General features: G+C 47.5%; 1 protein-coding gene across 5 annotated transcripts in view; it reads left to right on the top strand.

The window, feature by feature from the left end:
- Positions 1-19619, top strand: part of CA6 (carbonic anhydrase 6) — a 44675-nt gene extending 25056 nt beyond the window's left edge. The window contains exons 6-9 of one of the 5 annotated variants that reach the window (XM_033228487.1): positions 1462-1531; positions 6442-6599; positions 10357-10471; positions 19316-19619. In XM_033228487.1, coding sequence (XP_033084378.1) covers positions 1462-1531; positions 6442-6599; positions 10357-10471; positions 19316-19407 — 435 coding nt within the window. In that variant the 3' untranslated portion in view covers positions 19408-19619. Of the gene's footprint in view, positions 1-1461; positions 1532-6441; positions 6600-10356; positions 10472-14189; positions 14442-14462; positions 14931-18694; positions 18813-19315 lie in introns of those variants that run through there. The other 4 variants (XM_033228489.1, XM_033228488.1, XM_033228486.1 and 1 more) reach the window with 4 other exon arrangements.
- Positions 19620-20208: the final 589 nt, after the last annotated feature.

The raw sequence follows: 20208 nt of genomic DNA, 5'->3' as shown, positions 1-20208 counted from the left end.
GATATACAAGAATCAGTATAATTGCTAGCAGGCCTATCTTACAAGTCATATATAAGGATGCTCTTCTGGCTGAAAGAAAATGACACCAGACAGTAACTCCGATCCACAGAAAGAAGTGACGAGTACTGGAAATGGAGAACAGAGAAGACTACACAGATATATTTTTTGTGTTTTCTTCTGTTAATTTCTTTTTAAAAACCATCAACATTATTTAAAGCAATGACTATACCACTATATATACCACTGGCTTATAATATATGTAGATGTAATGCGTATGACAAAAATAGAAGAAAGGACAAGGAAGAAATAGAGCTCTTTTGAAGCAAAGTTGCTATCTTTTACTGAAATTAAATTAATATTAACCTGACATAGATTGTGATTGAGTTGTATATGGTAATCACTTGAGCAACCACTAAGAAAATAACTAAAAATGATTAAATGGTACATGAAAAGTATTTGCTTAACACAAAAGAAGGCAGTAAAGTTGGACTAATGCAACAATAAAGGCACAAGACATCTAGAAAACAAATAGCAAATGCAGTCAGAAAGCCAAGAAAGCCAAATGTATGCACAGTGAAAGAGATCAACCACTTGACTGAAAAGAACCATTGAAAATAGACCTTTTTCACCCAAAGCAACTTTTCTGACTTTTAAAGCCAATACTCATTCAGAAGGAGTTATTTGGTGTTGGGGGAATTGTAGTCGTTCTGCCTTGGACATCTGTCTCTCTGTCCGAAGTCCTGAGGATGAAGAAGGGAGCTCGTGAAATCAAGCTCTCCTCATCACAAAGAATCTGACTGTGGCTGACACTGCCCAAAGCAAGCACACAGGCTGGGTGTGGTGGCTCACACCTGTAATCCCAGCACTTTGGGAGGCCGAGGTGGTCAGGAGTTCGAGACCAGCCTGGCCAACATGGTGAAACCCCATCTCTACTAAAAATACAAAAAAATTAGCCAGGCGTGGTGGTGAGCACCTGTAATTCCAGCTACTCAGGAGGCTGAGGCAGGAGAATAGCTCGAACCCGGAAGGCGGAGGTTGCAGTGAGCTGAGATCACCCCACTGCACTCCAGCCTGGGCAAGAGAGAAAGACTCCCTCTCAAAAAACAAACAAATAAACAAACAAAAAACTCACAAACAAACAAACAAAAACAAGCACGCAGGGGACTTTTTTAGAGTAAGTGTTGGCCATTTCTGAGGGCATCACCAATGACTGAGAAGCTTCTTTCTCTGGAAGCTGCCAAAATACTTAAGATAGTGCCTTTCTGGAGGGACTCCTGAACCTGTGTGGTTGGTAGCAAAGAACAGTCAGCCTGTCTCTGTCAAAACACAACAGGGCACCGGCTGCCTCTCCTTACTCTCTAGGCTCGGCCCAATCATCTAGAAAGCTGAGCAGCTGGATGAGTAGAGATGGTGCTGGGGCCTCTTCTTCACTTACACTCAGTGCTCTGCGCTTCGTTGCAGGCGAAGGATTACCCTGAAAACACTTACTACAGCAGCTTCATTTCTCATCTGGCCAACATCAAGTACCCAGGTAAGGGAAGCCAACTGTGGCTGCAGGAGGGAAAGGGAATGAGTGTGGGGTGTGCCCAGGGGGCGGGGGATTGATGCTGGTGGGCAGGGTGGCCAGTGGGCCCTGCCAAGGGGGTCCACCCCTCCCTGTGCCAGATTACTTGTTCCAGTGATTTCTGCTGTTGGCTTAGGCAGCAAACCTCTCTGAGAAGGCTGTGCATAAATTCGATGTGTCACTTCCTATGATTGGAACTTCTGGCTGGAGTTGCACTAAGTAGGGATATCCTCGCTTCGATGGCTGTCACTTCAGCTGGCAGTGACAGTCCTGGCGGCTAGAGAGATGTCCACCTGGCTCCAGGCTGAGATGAATGTCAAGAGGGAAGCCCTCGTCATCCCACTTGGACATACAGACACTTGAGGTGCTCTTCCGTCCCCTCTGCCTACAGAAGGCAGCATTCTTGTAAGAGCCATCTCCTGCCCAGGGTCAACCCTTGACTTTGAGCTATAACCACATCAGCTCTGCATTCTCGACTTCACATGTCCCATTCCGCCCGCACCTCCAGCCTCCCAGTCCTCTGACTTCAGGATCCAACCCCTCCGGCAACTCACCTGACCCGAGTCCTCCAAACCTGAGGCTTCCACACTCTTGCTCCTAGTGACGCCTGTGTTCTTTCATCTCTCTCCCAGCTTAGATTCCACCCCAACACTCTCAAGTCTCCCTCAACACTCTCATGCAAACACCCTCTATGCCCTCACTCCTCTACCCCTCCACGAACTCACCTGGCAAAGCTCCAGACCAACTCAGAGCTGGCAGCCAAAGAGCTGGATGCAGTTGGACAGGAATCCATAGACATCTAACTGGTATTATTATCGCTATTATTTTTGAGACATGGTCTCGCTCTGTCGTGCAGGCTGGGGGGCAGTGGTGCGATCATGACACAGTGCAGCCACCGCCTCTGGGGCTCGGTTGATCCTCCCACTTCAGCCTCCTGAGTAGTGGGGACTACAGGTGCACCACCATGCTTGGCTGGTTTTTTGTATTTTTAGTAGAGACAGGGTCTCACCATGTTCTCAGGCTGGTCTTCAACTCCTAGGCTCAAGTGATCCGCCCGCCTCAACTTCCCAAAGTTTTGGGATTATAGGCATGAGCCACCACACCTAGCCAACTGGTATTATTTTTTTATTTATAGCTACAAATATGAACAGTGCCCAGAAATCCTAAAGTACCACCCTGGGCATTTTCTTTCTGCCCTCCCAAATTCTTGTCACACGCTTTCTCCTCTCTTCTGAAGCCCCTGTGCCCAGGCTCCAGCAACACCCCTGGAGCTGATGTTCTCACTCCCACTCCATTGAGAAGGCAGAAGCCATGGGTCAGAAACACTCCACTCCTTAAACCACGTGCATCTGGACCAGATCCCACGTCCTCTCTTCAGCTGCAATGGATGACAAATCCCTGCTCTTGTCAACACCACCCCTCCCACGTGGGCCCCAACCCACTCCTCTTCCACGCTCAGGGCCTCCTTTCCTGCCATTCTCTTCCCTCTCTTCTGCATCATTGATTTTTCTTTTTTCTTTTTTGAGATGGATCTTGCTCTGTCACCAGGCTAGAGTGCAGTGGCATGATCTCAGCTCACTGCAACCTCCGCCTCCCGGGTTCAAGTGATTCCCCTGCCTCAGCCTCCTGAGTAGCTGGGATTACAGGCACACACCACCACGCCTGGCTAATTTTTTGTATTTTAGTAGAGATAGGGTTTCACCATGTTGGCCAGGATGATCTCGATCTCCTGACCTCGTGATCTGCCCACCTCAGCCTCCCAAAGTGCTGGGATTACAGGCGCGAGCCACCGCGCCCGGCCTGCATCATTGACTGTTCAGCACACACATCTGCCCTAATTCCTCCCACCTCCAAACACAAGCAAACAAATGTATCTCCTGACCTTACCATTCCCCAGCTGCCCCCCAGTTCTCCGGCTCCCCTTGAAAAGGTCATAGAATAGTCCTGTTCTCCTTTCTCACCCACTCCACCCTGAGCTGGCCACTGCTCCACCGAGCCGGAGTGGTGGGCAGATCTATGGGCCACTCTTCTTCTCTTGTCTTAGTTTACCTTCAAAGGGTGGTCCGGCGCGCCCCAGCTCTGCCCTCTCACTCTCTGGCTCCTGCTCTAAGTGTTAGGTGGAGTCAGGCTCTGTCTCATCTCAGTGACTCCATGCAGTCCCACAGCCTGAATTAAAACTTACCAGTTAAGGCCAGGAGCGGTGGCTCACACCTCCCAGCACTTTGGGAGGCTGAGGCGGGCCCATCACCTGAGGTCAGGAGTTTGAGACCAGTCTGGCCAACATGGTGAAACCCCGTCTCTACTAAAAATACAAAAATTAGCCAGGCGTGGTGGTGGGTGCCTGTAATCCCAGCTACTTGGGAGGCTGAGGCAGGAGAATTGCTTGAACCCGGGAGGTGGAGTTTGCAGTGAGCTGAGATCCGGCCGCTGCACTCCAGCCTGGGTGACAGAGTGAGACAACATCTCAAACAACAACAACAACAACAAATTTACAACTTAAACCATTTCAAATGTATAGTTCAGTAGCGTTAAGTACATTCACATTGTGGTGCAACCATCACACCCCTCCATTGCCGGAACTTTTTTTGTCTTCCTAAACTGAAACTCTGTACCCGTTCAACAGTAACTCCCCATCTCCCCTTCCAGCTTCTGATAACCACAGTTTCTGTCTCTAAGAATTTGACTATTCTAGGTACCTCATATAAGTAGAATCATACAGTATTTGTCTTTTTTTTGTTTTGTTTTGGTCTAGATCATTTCACTTAGCATAATGTCTTTTAGGTTTGCCCACATTATAGCATGTTATCAGAATTTCATTCCTTTTTAAGGCTGAAGTGGCCAGGCGAGGTGGCTCACACCTGTAATCCCAGTGCTTTGGGAGGCTAAGGCTGGCGGGGTGCTTGAGGTCAGGAGTTTGAGACCAGCCTGGCCAACATGGTGAAACCGCATCTCCACTAAAAATACAAAAATTAGCCGGGTGTTATGGCAGGTGTCTGTAATCCCAGCTACTCAGGAGGCTGAGGCAGGAGAATCGCTTGAACCCAGGAGGCGGAGGTTGCAGTGAGCTGAGATTGCGCCACTGCACTCCAGTCTGGGGGACAGAGTGAGACTCTGCCTCAAAAAAAAAAGGCTAAAGGGAGTATGATGTTTTGTTTATCCATTTATCTACCGGTGAGCATTTGGGTGGCTCCCACCTTTTAGCTATTGTGAGGTGAGGCTGCAATGAATATGCATATGGGTGTACAAGCATCTCTTTCAGTTCCTGCTTTCATTTCTTTTGGGTAGATAGGAGTTGAATTGCTGAGTCATGTGGGAACCTATTTTTTTAAAATTTTTTTTTGTTGTTGCTTTTTGTTTTTTGAGACAGAGTCTCTCTGAGGTGGGAGTGCAGTGGCTCGATCTCTGTTCACTGCAACCTCCGCCTCCCAAGTTCAAGCACTCCTCCTGCCTCAGCCTCCCGAGTAGCTGGGATTACAGGCATGTGCTACCATGCTCAGCTAATTTTTGTATTTTTAGTAGAGATGGGATTTCACCATGTTGGCTAGGCTGTTCTCTAAGTCCTGACCTCAAGTGATCCGCCCGCCTTGGCCTCCCAGAGTGCTGGGATTACAGGTGTGAGCCACCACACCTGGCTGTATGTTTATTTTTTGAGGAACCATTACACTATTTTCTATAGCGGCTGCATCCTGATTCTGGAATTCTTGACTTTCACTTAAATATGTTAGAGTTACAAAAATAAATCTCTACCACAGAGTCCTTTTGGAGGTTATATCTTGGAATCTTCCAATAGTGATAAAACTTAGAACTCTTTTGCCTACTCATGGGCTTATGCACTCTGAGACATCGTGGCCTTGGTCGAACAGGCCTATCTACGTATGTCTCAAAACTGTATTCTCTGCCTTTAAGAAGCGCAAAAGCGCTCAGGGAAAGTGAAGCAAAACCCAGCTCAATCCTGTGTTGCCTTGAGAGTCTCGTGCTGAGCTCAGGGGCTCAGCGTTGTTGACATGAATGGAACAAGGGCCTCTCTAGAGCAGGAGCAGATGTGGCTCCTGTAGGAGCTTTGCAGGCCCTGGTGCAAGTGGCCCCTCCCTATGCCCCATCTGTGGCTGGGCTTGGTTCCCAGTGGGCGTGGCAGGAAGAGCTCAGGACAAAATGCCTACACCTGGACCCTGGCTTGGTTCTGATTCTGCATTTATTATTTAAAAAAAAAATTTTTTTTTAAACTTATTGTAGAGATGGGGCCTCCCTGTGTTGCCCAGGCTGGTCTTGAACTCTTGGCCCCAAGCAATCCTCCCCGCCTTGGCCTCCCAGAGTGTTGAGATTCCAGGCGTGAGCCACTGCGCCCGGCCTGATTCTGCATTTACAACTGCTGTCTACCCACTTCTCAATGAGCCCAAACCAAGGCATTTTGGTCTTTCTTCGAGGGCACTTACCCAGAAGTCTCCAGGGGCCATATTTATTTCTTTCATTGATCATAAAATGTGTCCTCTGCCTAGCCATGATAATGGTGACCACAGCAGTTACACTTAGGAGTCCTTCCCCATGTAGTGGTTCAATGCCAGCTGCTTTCCAGATGTTACCTCCTTACCCTCACAGCAATCCTGCTGACTATTCCACAGATGAGAAAACGGCCGCAGAGCGAGCACCTAGCCAAGAGCACTCAGCCAGGAGGAGGTGTCTGAGTGCGTCTATCCCCAAAGTCTCTCCCCTCAATCCCTTCCAGGGAGAAGTAAACTGGGAAATTGTTTCCTAATCATCAGCTTCTATATTCTGCTGAACTCGAGAGATTGCGACCTGGAGAGGCCTGGGCCTGAGCTGTCCTCCTGAGGGGCAGTGGTGGTCCCTGATATTCTGTTACGTTCTGTCTTCTTGGTCAGGACAAAGAACAACCCTGACTGGCCTTGACATTCAGGACATGCTGCCCAAGAACCTCCAGCACTACTACAGCTACCACGGCTCACTTACCACGCCTCCCTGTACCGAGAACGTCCACTGGTTTGTGCTGGCGGATTTTGTCAAGCTCTCCAGGACACAGGTAATGTGTGGCATCGCTTTGCCGAAGTCTTCCCATTTGACTGCCTGGTTAACAAGGGTGCTCCCCAACATCTCAACGAACGTCAACAACTGGGGGGTCCTATGGTATTTTCTGTGTGCAGGGCTACTGTGCCTCATCTATCCAACCTTTTTATTTTTTCTGAGACAGAGTCTCACTCTGTCACCCGGGCTGGAGTGCAGTGGCACAGTCTTGGCTCACTGCAGTCTCCGCCTCCCAGGTTCAAGCAATTCTCCTGCCTCAGACTCCCAGGTACCTGGGACTACAGGCGTGCACCACCACGCCCGGCTAGTTCTTGTTTTTAGTAGGGACAGAGTTTTACCATGTTGCCCAGGCAGGTTTCAAACTCCTGGGTTCAAGTGATCTGCCTGTCTTAGCCTCCCAGAGTGCTGGGATTACAGGTGGGAGCCACTGCGCCTGGCCATCTCCTTTTCTTAAACTTTTCATTTCCTTAGAGAAAGGGATGGAAGAGACCCCTGCTCAAGGACACCCACACCCCAAAATGTTGCCAGTCAGGCTGGAAGTGCCCTCAGACACCTGACAAAAGCAAATGGTAGATTATCTCTGGAAAAAATGAGCTTAAATCCAGACCTAGAAGAATTTTCACAAAGAAAGTTACCTGAAATTAGCTCAATTAAGAAAAGAAATACAAAACATATGAGGAAAAAAGACATTATAAATGAGAGCCAGCAGAATCAGACCTACAAAGATTTCACTTAGTGGAATTATCAGACAATTAATAGGACAGAAGAATGTTTAATATGTATAAATAAATAAGAGGTTTAAATATGAGCAAAGAAAAAAAAGTCTAAAAATGGACATCCAGACTCGGTACCAAAACACAAATAGAATTTCTAGAAATGGAAAAATAGTATCAAAAATTAATAATCCAGGTCACTCGTGTGGCTCATGCCTATAATCCCAGCAGTTTGGGAGGCTAAAGTGGGTGGATCACCTGAGTTCAGGAGTTTGAGATCAGCCTGGCCAACATGGTGGAACCCCATCTCTACTAAAAGTACAAAAAATTATCCAGTCGTGGTGGTGGGCGCCTGTAATCCCAGCTACTCAGGAGGCTGAGGTGGAAGAATCACTTGAACCCCAGGAGGTGGAGTTTGCAGTGAGCCGAGATCACGCCATTGCACTCCAGCCTGGGCAACAGAGCAAAACCCTGTCTCAAAACAAAAACAAAAACAAAAACAAAAAACAAAAAATTGGCCAAGCATGGTGGCTCAACGCCTGTAATCCCAGTACTTGTGGAGGCCAAAGCGGGCTGATCATGAGGTCAGGGGTTCGAGACCAGCCTGGCCAACATGGTGAAACCCTGTGTCTACTAAAGATACAAAAAATCAGCTGGGCGCAGTGGCGTGAGCCTATAATCCCAGCTACTCAGGAGGCTGAGGCAGGAGAATCGCTTGAACTCAGGAGGCTGAAGCAGGAGAATCGCTTGAACCCAGGAGGCAGAGGTTGCAGTGAGCTGAGATCATGCCATTGCACTCCAGCCTGGGTGATGGGGCAAGACTGTATCTCAAAAAAACAAAAACAAAAACAAAAACAAAAACAAAAAATTGGCCAAGCATGGTGGCTCAACGCCTGTAATCCCAGTACTTGTGGAGGCCAAAGCGGGCTGATCATGAGGTCAGGGGTTCGAGACCAGCCTGGCCAACATGGTGAAACCCTGTGTCTACTAAAGATACAAAAAATCAGCTGGGCGCAGTGGCGTGAGCCTATAATCCCAGCTACTCAGGAGGCTGAGGCAGGAGAATCGCTTGAACTCAGGAGGCTGAAGCAGGAGAATCGCTTGAACCCAGGAGGCAGAGGTTGCAGTGAGCTGAGATCATGCCATTGCACTCCAGCCTGGGTGATGGGGCAAGACTGTATCTCAAAAAAACAAAAACAAAAAACAACCCAGTGAATGGGTTTAACAGCATGTTAGATACAGTTTGAGAGAATTAGTAAATTGGAGACAGCCAATAACAGCATCTAGAATGCAGCACAGAGAAAAAGAGATGGAACTATGAAAAGAAGTGAAGAGACACAGTGTACTGGAAAGGTCTAGTAAATGTCTAATCGAAATCCTAGAAGGAGAAGAGAGGCAGAATAGGGAAGAGTCATGATTTGACAAAATATTGACTGACAATTTTCAGGAAGAGATACCAAGTCATATATTCAAGAATGCCAATTAGTTTCTCTCTCTGTCTCTCTCTCTCTCTAGGTGTGTACATATATGTGTGTGTTTGTGTACACAACACCCTGCACTAAACACATCACAGTGAAATCACCAAAGACAAAGAAATAATTTAAAAATTAGCCAGAAAGAAAAGATAGGTTATCATGGAAACAGTCTTATTAGACAGAGAGTTGATTCAACATAGTGACAGTAAAAGTCAGAAGGGAGTGGAAACATAATTTCAAAGTGCTGAGGAAAAAAAAATAGCTAATATAGAATTGTATGTGCAGCAAAAATGCTTTTCAAGGATATAGACAAAATACAGACATTTTCAGGCCAGGTGAGGTGGCTCACACCTGTAATTCCAGCACGATGGGAGACTGAGGAGGGCGAATGGCCTGAGAAGTTTGAGACCAGCCTGGCCAACATGGTGAAACCCCATCTCTACTAAAAATATAAAAATTATCTGGGTGTGGTGGTGGGTGCCTGTAGTCCCAGCTAGTCAGGAGGCTGAGGCAGGAGAGAATAACTTGAACCCGGGAGGTGGAGGTTGCAGTGAGTTGAGATTGTGTCACTGCACTCCACCCCGGCGACAGAACGAGACTCCATCTCAAAAACAAACAAACAAACAAACAAAAAAACCCCGATATTTTCAGAAAACCAAAAATTGAGTTTGCCACTTGATATATTTCTGCTTACTTCTTTCTCTGCTTTCTACTATTGGACAAATACTCATATAAAAAGCTGAAAAGAGAGATTCTGTTGGAAGAATGCACGGATAGATTAGTTCTGGAATAATGCCTGACACACAGCACCCAGAACCTCCCCTGGACTTGAGATCTCCTTACAGTTGCTTCATCAGGGTTATATAAATCCGAGTTCTAGCCCAGTTGTTAATTCTTTTTTTTGTTTTTTTGAGACAGAGTTCCGCTCTGTCTCCCAGGCTGGAGTGCGGTTGCGTGATACTGGCTCACTGCAGCCTCTGCCTCCCAGGTTCAAGTGATTCTCCTGCCTCAGCCTCCTGAGTAACTGGGATTACAGGTGCACAAGACCATGATCAGCTAATTTTGGTATTTTTAGTAGAGAAGGGGTTTCACCATGTTGGCCAGGCTGGTCTCTAACTCCTGAGCTCAAGTGATCCACCCACCCTGGCCTCCCAAAGTGTTGGGATTACAGGTGTGAGCCACTGTGCCCAGCCAATTGTTATTTCTTTTTTTTTTTTTTGAGACAGAGTCTTGCTCTGTCACCCAGGCTGGAGTGCAGTGGTGCGATCTTGGCTCACTGCAAGCTCCGCCTCCCAGGTTCACACCATTCTCCTGCCTTAGCCTCACCAACAGCTGGGACTACAGGCACCCGCCACCACGCCTGGCTAATTTTTTTGTATTATTAGTAGAGACAGGGCTTCACCATGTTAGCCAGGATGGTCTCCATCTCCTGACCTCGTGATCCGCCCATCTCAGCCTCCCAAAGTGCTAGGATTACAGGCGTGAGCCACCGCGCCCAGCCAATTGTTATTTCTTTTAAATTACCCAGTGCCTCTTCCCCTCCATAATGCATTCATGTTGCCCCCAGGTTTGGAAGCTGGAGAATTCCTTACTGGATCACCACAACAAGACCATCCAAAACGATTACCGCAGGACCCAGCCCCTGAACCACAGAGTGGTGGAATCCAACTTCCCGAATCAGGGTGAGTGAGATTGACTCTCGATCATGTTCTGCAGTTTAACTCCTGTTTTGCTCCTTCCTCTAGGTGGACCCATCTCTTCTGGCAATAGTAAGGGAAGGAGAGTCATTTCAGTAGCAGGAGGCTCAGGTGGGCCAAGGTGCACAGGGCTTGGGCAGAGGGTGATGACTTTTTCCCAGTCCAGGCAGGGATGCCAGTGAGTAGAACACGGTCAGGAGAGACAGCTGCGTGATTTATTACCTACATAGTCTTGGCTAGAGACAGCAGGAGAAGCAAAAGACCACAACATCCAGAAGCTCTCATAAGAGTGTAGGTTCGCCGGGCGCGGTGGCTCAAGCCTGTAATCCCAGCACTTTGGGAGGCCGAGACGGGTGGATCACGAGGTCAGGAGATCGAGACCATCCTGGCTAACATGGTGAAACCCCGTTTCTACTAAAAAAATACAAAAAAAACTAGCCGGGAGTGGTGGTGGGCGCCTGTAGTCCCAGCTACTCGGGAGGCTGAGGCAGGAGAATGGCATAAACCCGGGAGGCGGAGCTTGCAGTGAGCTGAGATCCGGCCACTGCACTCCAGCCTGGGCGACAGAGCGAGACTCCGTCTCAGAAAAAAAAAAAAAAAGAGTGTAGGTTCAAGTTAACCCTTTTTTTTTTTTTTTTTTGAGACAGAGTCTCACTCCATCACCCAGGCCGGAGTGCAGTGGTACAATCTCGTCTCACTACAACCTCCGCCTCCTGGGTTCAAGTGATTCTCCTGCCTCAGCCTCCCCAGTAGCTGGGATTACAAGCACCTTCCACCACACCCAGCTATTTTTTTTTTTAACAGAAATGGGGTTTTTCCATGTTGCCCAGGCTAGTCTCAAACTCCTGACCTCAAGTGATGTGCCCACCTCGGCCTCCCAAAGTCCTGGGATTCCAGGCGTGAGTCACTGCACCTGGCCAAGTTAACCTTATTAACCCCACTGAGATTATTTCCTGCACAGCTTGATCATAGTCTGTGTTATGAACCCACCCGCAATGCCTCCTATACGTTCTCTCAAGGTGGAGTTAACTAGACCATATACTGTTCACGGCATCTGCCTGGGGCGCAGGCCCCAGACCCCAGCGTGCTGGAAGTAGGTGCAGGCAGGCCAGCCTCTGCTGCATCCTCCATTTCCTTGGATCAGGCTCCAACTGTGTCCTTGGCTCACCTCGTTTCTGTGTTGGCAAGAATGTAAAGATTTCACAGCCTCCTCATCTTTATTTTGTCTGCTTTCTGTAAAGTTGTGGTGAATCCATTGTCTTTACAGCCCATTCTGTTAACCATTCCTGATACTTTTATATTTTCCAATACAGTAGAATCAGTATCCTATCAATATTGTTTACTCAATATTATCCCACTTTTTTTTTTCTTTTTTGAGACAAGGTCTCACTCTGTTACCCAGGCTGGTGCTTAGTGGCACAATCACAGCTCACTGCAGCCTCAGCGGTCCAGGCTCCAGTGATCCTCCCACCTCTGCCTCCCTGGTAGTGGAGACTGCAGGCACACACCACCACAGCCAGCTAATTTTTTTGTATTTTTTGTAGAGATGAAATCTTACTATGTTGCTCAGCCTGGTCTTAAACCCCTGGCCTCAAGAAATCCTCCCCATTCAGCCTCCCAAAGTGCTGGGATTGTAGGCATGAGCCACCTCATTCGGCCTTATCCCACCTTTATATATACCTTTTAAAACTTAAATTTCCGCCGGGCATGGTGGCTCACACTTGTAATCCCAGCACTTTGGGAGGCCGAGACGGGCGGATCACGAGGTCAGGAGATCGAGACCATCCTGGCTAGCATGGTGAAACCCCGTCTCTACTAAAAAATACAAAAACTAGCCGGGCAAGGTGGCAGGCGCCTGTAGTCCCAGCTACTCAGGAGGCTGAGGCAGGAGAATGGCGTGAACCCAGGAGGCGGAGCTGCAGTGAGCTGAGATGGCGCCACTGCACTCCAGCCTGGGCGACAAAGCAAGACTTTGTCTCAAAAAAAAAAAAAAACTTAAATTTCCACCCCTCACCCCAATAAGGCCTATTTGTGATTTTCTCCCCACCTTTCCTTCCTGGTTCACTTATTGAATTAACAGGGGATATAGGTGTTTTCTATATTGTTTCCTCCAATACAATTCACTCCTCCAATACAATACTAGCAGAGGAAAAAAACAGACGTCAGCTATAGTGATCATTTCTCCATATTGTACTATATACAACATTAACAGCAAGAATTCTTTTTTCCAAAGGCAATGTCATCTTTAACAGGCCCAACTGCAAGCAGGCTGACCAAAGCGAGCTTAGACTCATGCATCTGTCTCCTAATTCTTCTGGAGTCTCTCACTCTGTCGCCCAGGCTGGAGTGTAGTGGCACAATCTCATGGGCTCACTCTAACCTCCGTCTCCCGGATTCAAGCGATTCTCCTGCCTCAGCCTCCTGAGTAGCTGGAATTATCGGCATGCCCCCCCACACCAGGCTAATTTTTGTATTTTTAGTAGAGATGGGATTTCACCATGTTGGTTAGGCTGGTCTTGAACTCCTGACCTCAGGTGATCTGCCTGCCCGGCCTCCCAAAGTGCTGGGATTACAGGTGTGAGTCACTGTGCCTGGCCTGTCTTCTTGTTCTAAATGTTGCCACATTTCCCCTGCTTTCCCTAAAACAATTTTACGCTATTCTGGCAATAGGCACCAACAGACTGCGTATCTTTCTATATGCCACATCTGAAATGCTTTCTCCATTAGAGGGTCACTCTAGCGTCTCCTTACGAGGGGGCTCAGATGTTCTAGGTACCAGCCCCAGATTGAGGTACTCCATGTGGTGATTTGTCTGTAGGTCCACTGAGAATCGCTGTTTAGGATTTATTACTTCAACTCCCAGTTCAGCATCAGAGGGCTTCCTTACCCCCAGGGAACCTGAATTGTGGCCTCCCTTTGCTCATTATAGAACAGAGAATTGGGCATCATCTTGGCCCACCTTCCCTCAGACCCAGATTCTCTTTCTTTTCTCTTTCTTTCTCTTTCTTTCTTTCTTTCTTTCTTTCTTTCTTTCTTTCTTTCTTTCTTTCTTTCTTTCTTTCTTTCTTTCTTTCTTTTCTTTCTTTCTTTCTTTCTTTCTTTCCTCTCTCTTTCCCTCCCTCCCTCCCTCCCTCCCTCCTTCCTTCCTTCCTTCTCTCTCTCTCTCTTTCTTTTTTTTTCTGTTTCTTTTTTTTAGCAGAGTCTTGCTCTGTTGCCCAGACTGGAGTGCAATGGCTCAATCTTGGCTCACTGCAGCCACGACCTCCAGGGCTCAAGCAATCCTTCTACCTCAGCCTCCCAAGTAGCTGGGAGTAGCATGTACCACCACACCCAGCTAATTTTTGTATTTTTTTGTAGAGACGGGGTTTGGCCATGTGGCCCAGGCTGGTCTCAAACTCCTGAGCTCAAGCAATCCACCCACTGCAGCCTCCGAAAGTGCTGGGATTACCCGGCGTGACCCATCGCGCCTGGCCAGGCCCAGATTTCTATGTAGCAGTGATTGGCTCTGGTCAATCCAGCTGCATGACTCTTGGTATTGCACTGCTCTGTAGAGAACTGTACCCCAGCGGGGTTGATAGGATTCCCCTGTCCACAAGGCATGACCTGAGAAACCAAAGGTCAGCTACAAAAACAAGATGATGGCCAAATACAGACCTCTTGCAATTTATTTACTAGAAAACACCTCTATACTATATCCCCTCAGGCAAGGGCCACCAGGAATCACGGGAGAAACTAAAATCCAAGAGTAAAGCCCACGTCAACACGCCACCCCTTGGCTCTGGGCAGCCTAGAAGCCTGAGTTCAAACACAGTGAAGATGCATAAAGGCAATGTATTGGGCACATGGAGAGCACTCTAAGGAATCAAAAGACTTCCCCAAAATACGATGTGGGTTTGGTAACTGGCCGTCCCCCTTCTCTGTTTTTGTGAGGACTGTACAAGGTTTAACCGTTTCCAACTAACTCTTCTTTTCACAGAATATACTCTAGGCTCCGAATTCCAGTTTTACCTACGTAAGATTGAGGAAATTCTTGAGTACCTAAGAAGAGCATTGAACTGAGGAAAGCTAAGAGGAATATTCAATATTAACTAGCTTAAAGTCTGACCTAACCAGAAGAGGCACCTGTCCCCTGCAGCCACACCCTGCCCTGTCTAAGAAACCATGTGTGTCTGGAACAGGCTGCTCCCCCTGGGGCAGCTGTTGAGCTTCTGATTAAAAGAGGGGAAACTGTCATCCTGGACAGGAAGTGAGGTGGCTTCAGTTCACGAGAAGGGATCTGAGTTAGACATCACCAGTGGAAATTGATTGGAATAGAAATTTAAAGGAAATAGAACCCTAACTATTCTTCCATCAAATCATATATGTTGACCTGTCTAAATTATAAACCAGCCTGACCTTTCCTTTAGCATTAGATGCAATAAAATAATTTTGGAAATTTGTCATTAAAAATTTTCTTTTCTATTATTTTGTATCACTTCAAATATCCCTTCTTTTCTCCTGTCCACCCCCCACTGCCCCCCTTCTCCCCCCTATTCCCTCTCTACCTCCCCCTCCAACACCACACACAGGTGAAGGCATAGAGATCAAGGTGGGAGGGATTAATAAAGATTAATAAATTAATAAGATTAATAAAAAGGAGAGAGGTGTTTTTTGTTGCTGTTGCTTATTTTTTTGAGATGGAGTCTCGCTCTGTCGCCAGGCTGGAGTGCAATGGCACTATTTCAGCTCACTGCAACCTCCACCTCCTGGGTTCAAGCAATTCTCCTGCCTCAGCCTCTCCGAGTAGCTAGAACTACAGGTGCGCACCACCACGCCCAGCCAATCTTTTGTATTTTTAGTAGAGATGGGGTTTCACCATGTTGCCCAGGATGGTCTTGATCTCTTGATCTTGTGATCTGCCCACCTCAGCCTCCCAAAGTGCTAGGATTACAGGTGTGAGCCACTGCGCCCGGCCTTTTTTTTTCTCCTTTGAGACAGAGTCTCACTTTGTTGCCCAGGCTGGAATCCAGTGGTACAATCTTACTGCAACCTCTGCCTCCTGGGTTCAAGCAATTCTCCTGCCTCAACCTCCTGAGTAGTTGGGATTACAGGCATGCACCACCACGTGCAGCTAATTTTTGTATTTTTAGTAGAAATGGGGTTTCACCATGTTGGCCAGGCTGGTCTCAAACTCCTGATCTCAGGCGATCCTCCCGCCTTGGCCTCCCAAAGTGTTGGGATTACAGGCATGAGCTACTACCCCTGGTCTAGGAAGAGATTCTTACAATGAGAATTTATCAGTGGGGGAGTTTGGAGCAGGGGCTGTTAGTCAAAGAGAAACAGGAGATGAGAAAGAAGAAGGGCTCCCAGGACAGAAGGAAGGAAGAGAGGGGACCTCACTACAAACCACCTTGTTGGTCAAATAGTGCCTGGGCCTTGCTACCAGACCCAGATTCAGGCATCCCGTTAGTTATGTGGGATGATAACATGACCCCACAGTGCTCATAGGGCTGTGGCTTCATTAAATAACGCTGAGAAGTACCCAGAAGAGTGACCAATATTTTTATTTTTAGTTTTAGTTTTTTGAGACAGGGTCTAGCTCTGTTGCCCAGGCTGGAGTACAGTAGTGATCCTAGCTTCATGGTAGTCTCAGCCTCCCGGGCTCAAGCAGTCTTCCTACCTTGGTCTACCAAGGTGCTGGAATTATAGGCGTGAGCCACCACACCTGGCTGCTACTATTTTTCTTGGTCACTTATGTATTCCCTTCATCAATGCCTCTTCCTTACCCATGCCCTAGCTTCCTCCTCGCCTCTGATTGAGATCGCTCTGGCTCTTCTGAATTCCTTCTGCTCGTTACCACCTTTATTTTTCCATGTCATTATTTATGATATCCTAAGCACTTCCACCACATGTGACTGCCCTCAGCTCCAACAGCCACCCTCAGTGAACTTGCATTATCCCCAGTTTACAGAAAGCAAACCAAGATGTCGACTTGCCCGAGATCTCCTAGGTGGCAGATGAAAAGCCAGGACTTGAACTCAGGTCTTTTGTATCCACATTCTTTTAACTATAGGAAGCCTCCCTTTCATTTTCTCAACAAGCTTTCTTGTGCACCTGCTCTGAGCCCGACATAGCACTAACTGCTGGGGGTTCCAGAGATGGGTGAGGACAGCTCCCACACTCCTACAGCTCGAGTCTGGTGAGCAGGACAGACACTGAAATAAGCAATCATCGTATCTCCGTATGGTGGAGGGAATGCCTACGTTTAAAATCCAGGTGCTTGGCCTAGGTTTTGAAGGCTGAAAAAGAGTTCACCTGGGGAACCAAGTCAGAGAGGGGCGGGGTTATTGTAACCCGAGAGTGTAGCATGTGCTGATGGAAAGACACTCAGGAAAGTGGAAGCAATCTGGCGTGGTCAGAGGACCAAGTTCAAGGATGCTGGCACGGAAAGTAGGGGTGTGGCCAGGGGAGGTCAGGCCATCATGAGTATCTTCTGTGCCACTAAAGGGTTTCGGATTTTACCCTGTGGGTGATGGCAGAGACTGCAGGGTTTCTGCAGGGGAATGACATGGCGAGATTCATTCTTTCCACCAGATAATGCGTGTCTTTAATAAATGAGAGATGCAAGAGTGAACCATACAGCCAAAGAGCTTACTTATATTCCTGTGGGGACGGAGACAAGGAAGTGAAGATGAACATGGGATTACACTCACTTGCGCTCAGGGATCCAGCCCTCCCACCCCTGAAAGTCTATCCTTAAGAGAGAACTGTGGCCCGGCGCGGTGGCTCACGCCTATAATCCCAGCACTTTGGGAGGCCGAGGTGGGTGGATCATGAGGTCAGGAGATTGAAGCCATCCTGGCCAACATGGTGAAACCCTGTCTCTACTAAAAATACAAAAAAATTAGCCAGGCATGGTGGCAGGCACCTGTAATCCCAGCTACTTGGGAGGCTGAGGCAGGAGAATCGCTTGAACCCGGGAGGCGGAGGTTGCAGTGAGCTAAGATCGTGCCACTGCACTCCAGCCTGGCGACAGAGCGAGACTCCATCTCAAAAAAAAAAAAAAGAGACTTGCAAAAAAGCCATTCATGCTGATGTTATTTACAGGACAGGAAAAACCGCAAATGTCCATCAGTTGGGGATTGGTTGACTAAACCAGAGCTATTCACACAGCAGAGAACTGCACAGGGAATAATCTCTAGGTTACTTTTTTTTTTTTTTTTTTTGAGTTGGAGTCTCGCTCTGTCACCCAGGCTGGAGTGCAGTGGCCGGATCTCAGCTCACTGCAACCTCTGCCTCCCAGGCTCAAGTGATTCTTTTGTCTCAGCCTCGTGAGTAGCTGGGATTACAGGTGCATGCCATCAATGCCCTGGCTAATTTTTGTAATTTTAGTAGAGATAGGGGTTTTTCATGTTGGCCATGCTGGTCTTGAACTCCTGACCTCATATGATCTTCACACTTTGGCCTCCCAAAGTGCTGGGATTACAGGCATGAGCCACTGCGCTTGGACTGTAGGCTACATTTTTAAGCCTGCAAAAAGCAATTTTACAGATGGCACAAGAAGAGTTAGAAGTACGAAAGTAGTTAAGTATTTGTTTATGTTTTCAAGCACAAACAAGGGAGAAAGAAATCAAAAATAAATTAAAATGGATTCCTAAAAAGAGAAGGCAGGGGAAGGGTGCTGAGGGTGGGTTGGGAAGGTAGAGTTTTCTGGATGTACCCTGTTTGGTAGTTTTGACTTTGGAACATTAGGCTTTATGTAATTGCAAAGCAAAATTAAGTAAGTAAGGAAAGGCTGGGCGCAGTGGCTCAAGCCTGTAATCCCAGCACTTTGGGAGGCCAAGACGGGCGGATCACGAGGTCAGGAGATCGAGACCATCCTGGCTAGCACGGTGAAACCCCGTCTCTACTAAAAAATACAAAAACTAGCCGGGCGAGGTGGCGAGCACCTGTAGTCCCAGCTACTGGGGAGGCTGAGGCAGGAGAATGGTGTAAACCCGGGAGGCGGAGCTTGCAGTGAGCTGAGATCCAGCCACTGCATTCCAGCCTGGGCGACAGAGCGAGACTCTGTCTCAAAAAAAAAAAAAAAAAAAAGTAAGGAAGGAAAAAAGCATTCCTGAAACATAAAATGCAAGTTATGTTTCAACATAAAAATATAGCAGAACAATTGAACAATTGTACTTAGGGCTGGTGGCAGAAACACTGAAGGATTTTTTTGTGTTATTTTAGACACAGTAGTTTTCACCTACCTACCTGGTGCAGCGTATCCTAAGGACAAGAAGAAGGACCAAGGAATCTTAAACAGTGCTTAGGAATCCTCTTAATAATGATATTGGTATTGTTATTTGAAATTGTGTGTGTGTGCAATTACTATCCTCTACTACTGTATGTGCACAAATAATGATGTTAATGTCCTTACTAACAAGATTTTCAAGATAAAAAACAGAGATCCAAATTTAAAAATCAGGCTGGGCTTCATGGCTGACACCTTTAATCCCAGCACTTTGGGAGGCTGAGGTGGGAGGATCACTGGAGTCCAGGAGTTTGAGACCAGCCTGGGTAATACTGTGAGACCTCATCTCTACAAAAAATAAAAATTTAGCCAGGCATGGTGGTCCATGCCTGTGGTCCCAGCTCCTCAGGAGGCTGAGGTGGGAGGATTGCTTGAGCCGGGGAGGTGAAGGCTGCCGTGAGCCGTGGTTATATCACAGCCCTCCAGCCTGGGTGACAAAACAAGACCCTGTTTCAAAAAAGAAAAAAAAAATTGACAGAGCTAGATAAAAAACCCTGTAATCATAAATTTAGAAATATCAGTATAAATATATAAAGTCTTTTTTTTTTTTTTTTTAGGGACAGAACCTCGTTATGTTGCCCAGGCTGGAGTGCAGTGGCTATTCACAGGCATGGTCCCATTACTGATCAGCACAGGAGTTTTGACCTGATCCATTTCTGACCTGGGCTGGTTCACCCCTCCTTAGGCAACCTGGTTGTCCCCTGCTCCAGGGAGGTCACCATATTGGTGCCAGACTTAGTGTGGACACCCAATTGGCACAGTGCGCTGCAGCCCAGTACTCCTGGGCTCGAGCTGTCCTGTCTCAGCCTTCCAACTACCTGGGACTACAGGCATACACCACCGCACTTGGCAATAAATTCTTTTTTTCTTTCTAAAAAGCGTGTATTTCCTAGGTCTGTCACTGAAATGTCCTACCAACAAAAACAAGCTACAAGCAACGAACACCTTATAACCAGATAACGGCTCCCTTTTTTTTTTTTTTTTTGAGACAGAGTCCTGCTCTGTTGCCCAGGCTGGAGCGCAGTGGCACGATCTCAGCTCACTACAATCTCCACCTCTCAGGTTCAAGTGATTTCTCCTGCCTCACCCTTCCAAGTAGCTGCAGTCACAGGCGTGCGCCACCAAACCCGGCTCATTTTTGTATTTTTAGTGGAGACGGGGTTCCGCCATGTTGGTAAGGCTGGTCTTGAACTCCTGACCTCAAATCATCCACCTGCCTTGGCCTCCCAAAGTGCTGGGATTGCAGGCGTGAGCCACTGTGTCTGGCCCAGATAGTGGCTTCTAAATACCATTTTTCACTATGAGGAATCAGGGAACCTTGGAGAAATGACTGATTCCAGACGTGGAACAAGAATATAGAAGATGGGCTGGGCACAGTGGCTCACTCCTACAATCCCAGCACTGTGAGGATCATTTAAGATGGGGAGTTTGAGATAAGCCTGTGCAACAG

The sequence above is a fragment of the Trachypithecus francoisi genome, unplaced genomic scaffold (genome assembly GCF_009764315.1).
Source record: "Trachypithecus francoisi isolate TF-2019V2 unplaced genomic scaffold, Tfra_2.0 Lachesis_group12, whole genome shotgun sequence".
Taxonomy (NCBI): domain Eukaryota; kingdom Metazoa; phylum Chordata; class Mammalia; order Primates; family Cercopithecidae; genus Trachypithecus; species Trachypithecus francoisi.
This window is presented reverse-complemented; position numbering and strand designations above follow the sequence as displayed.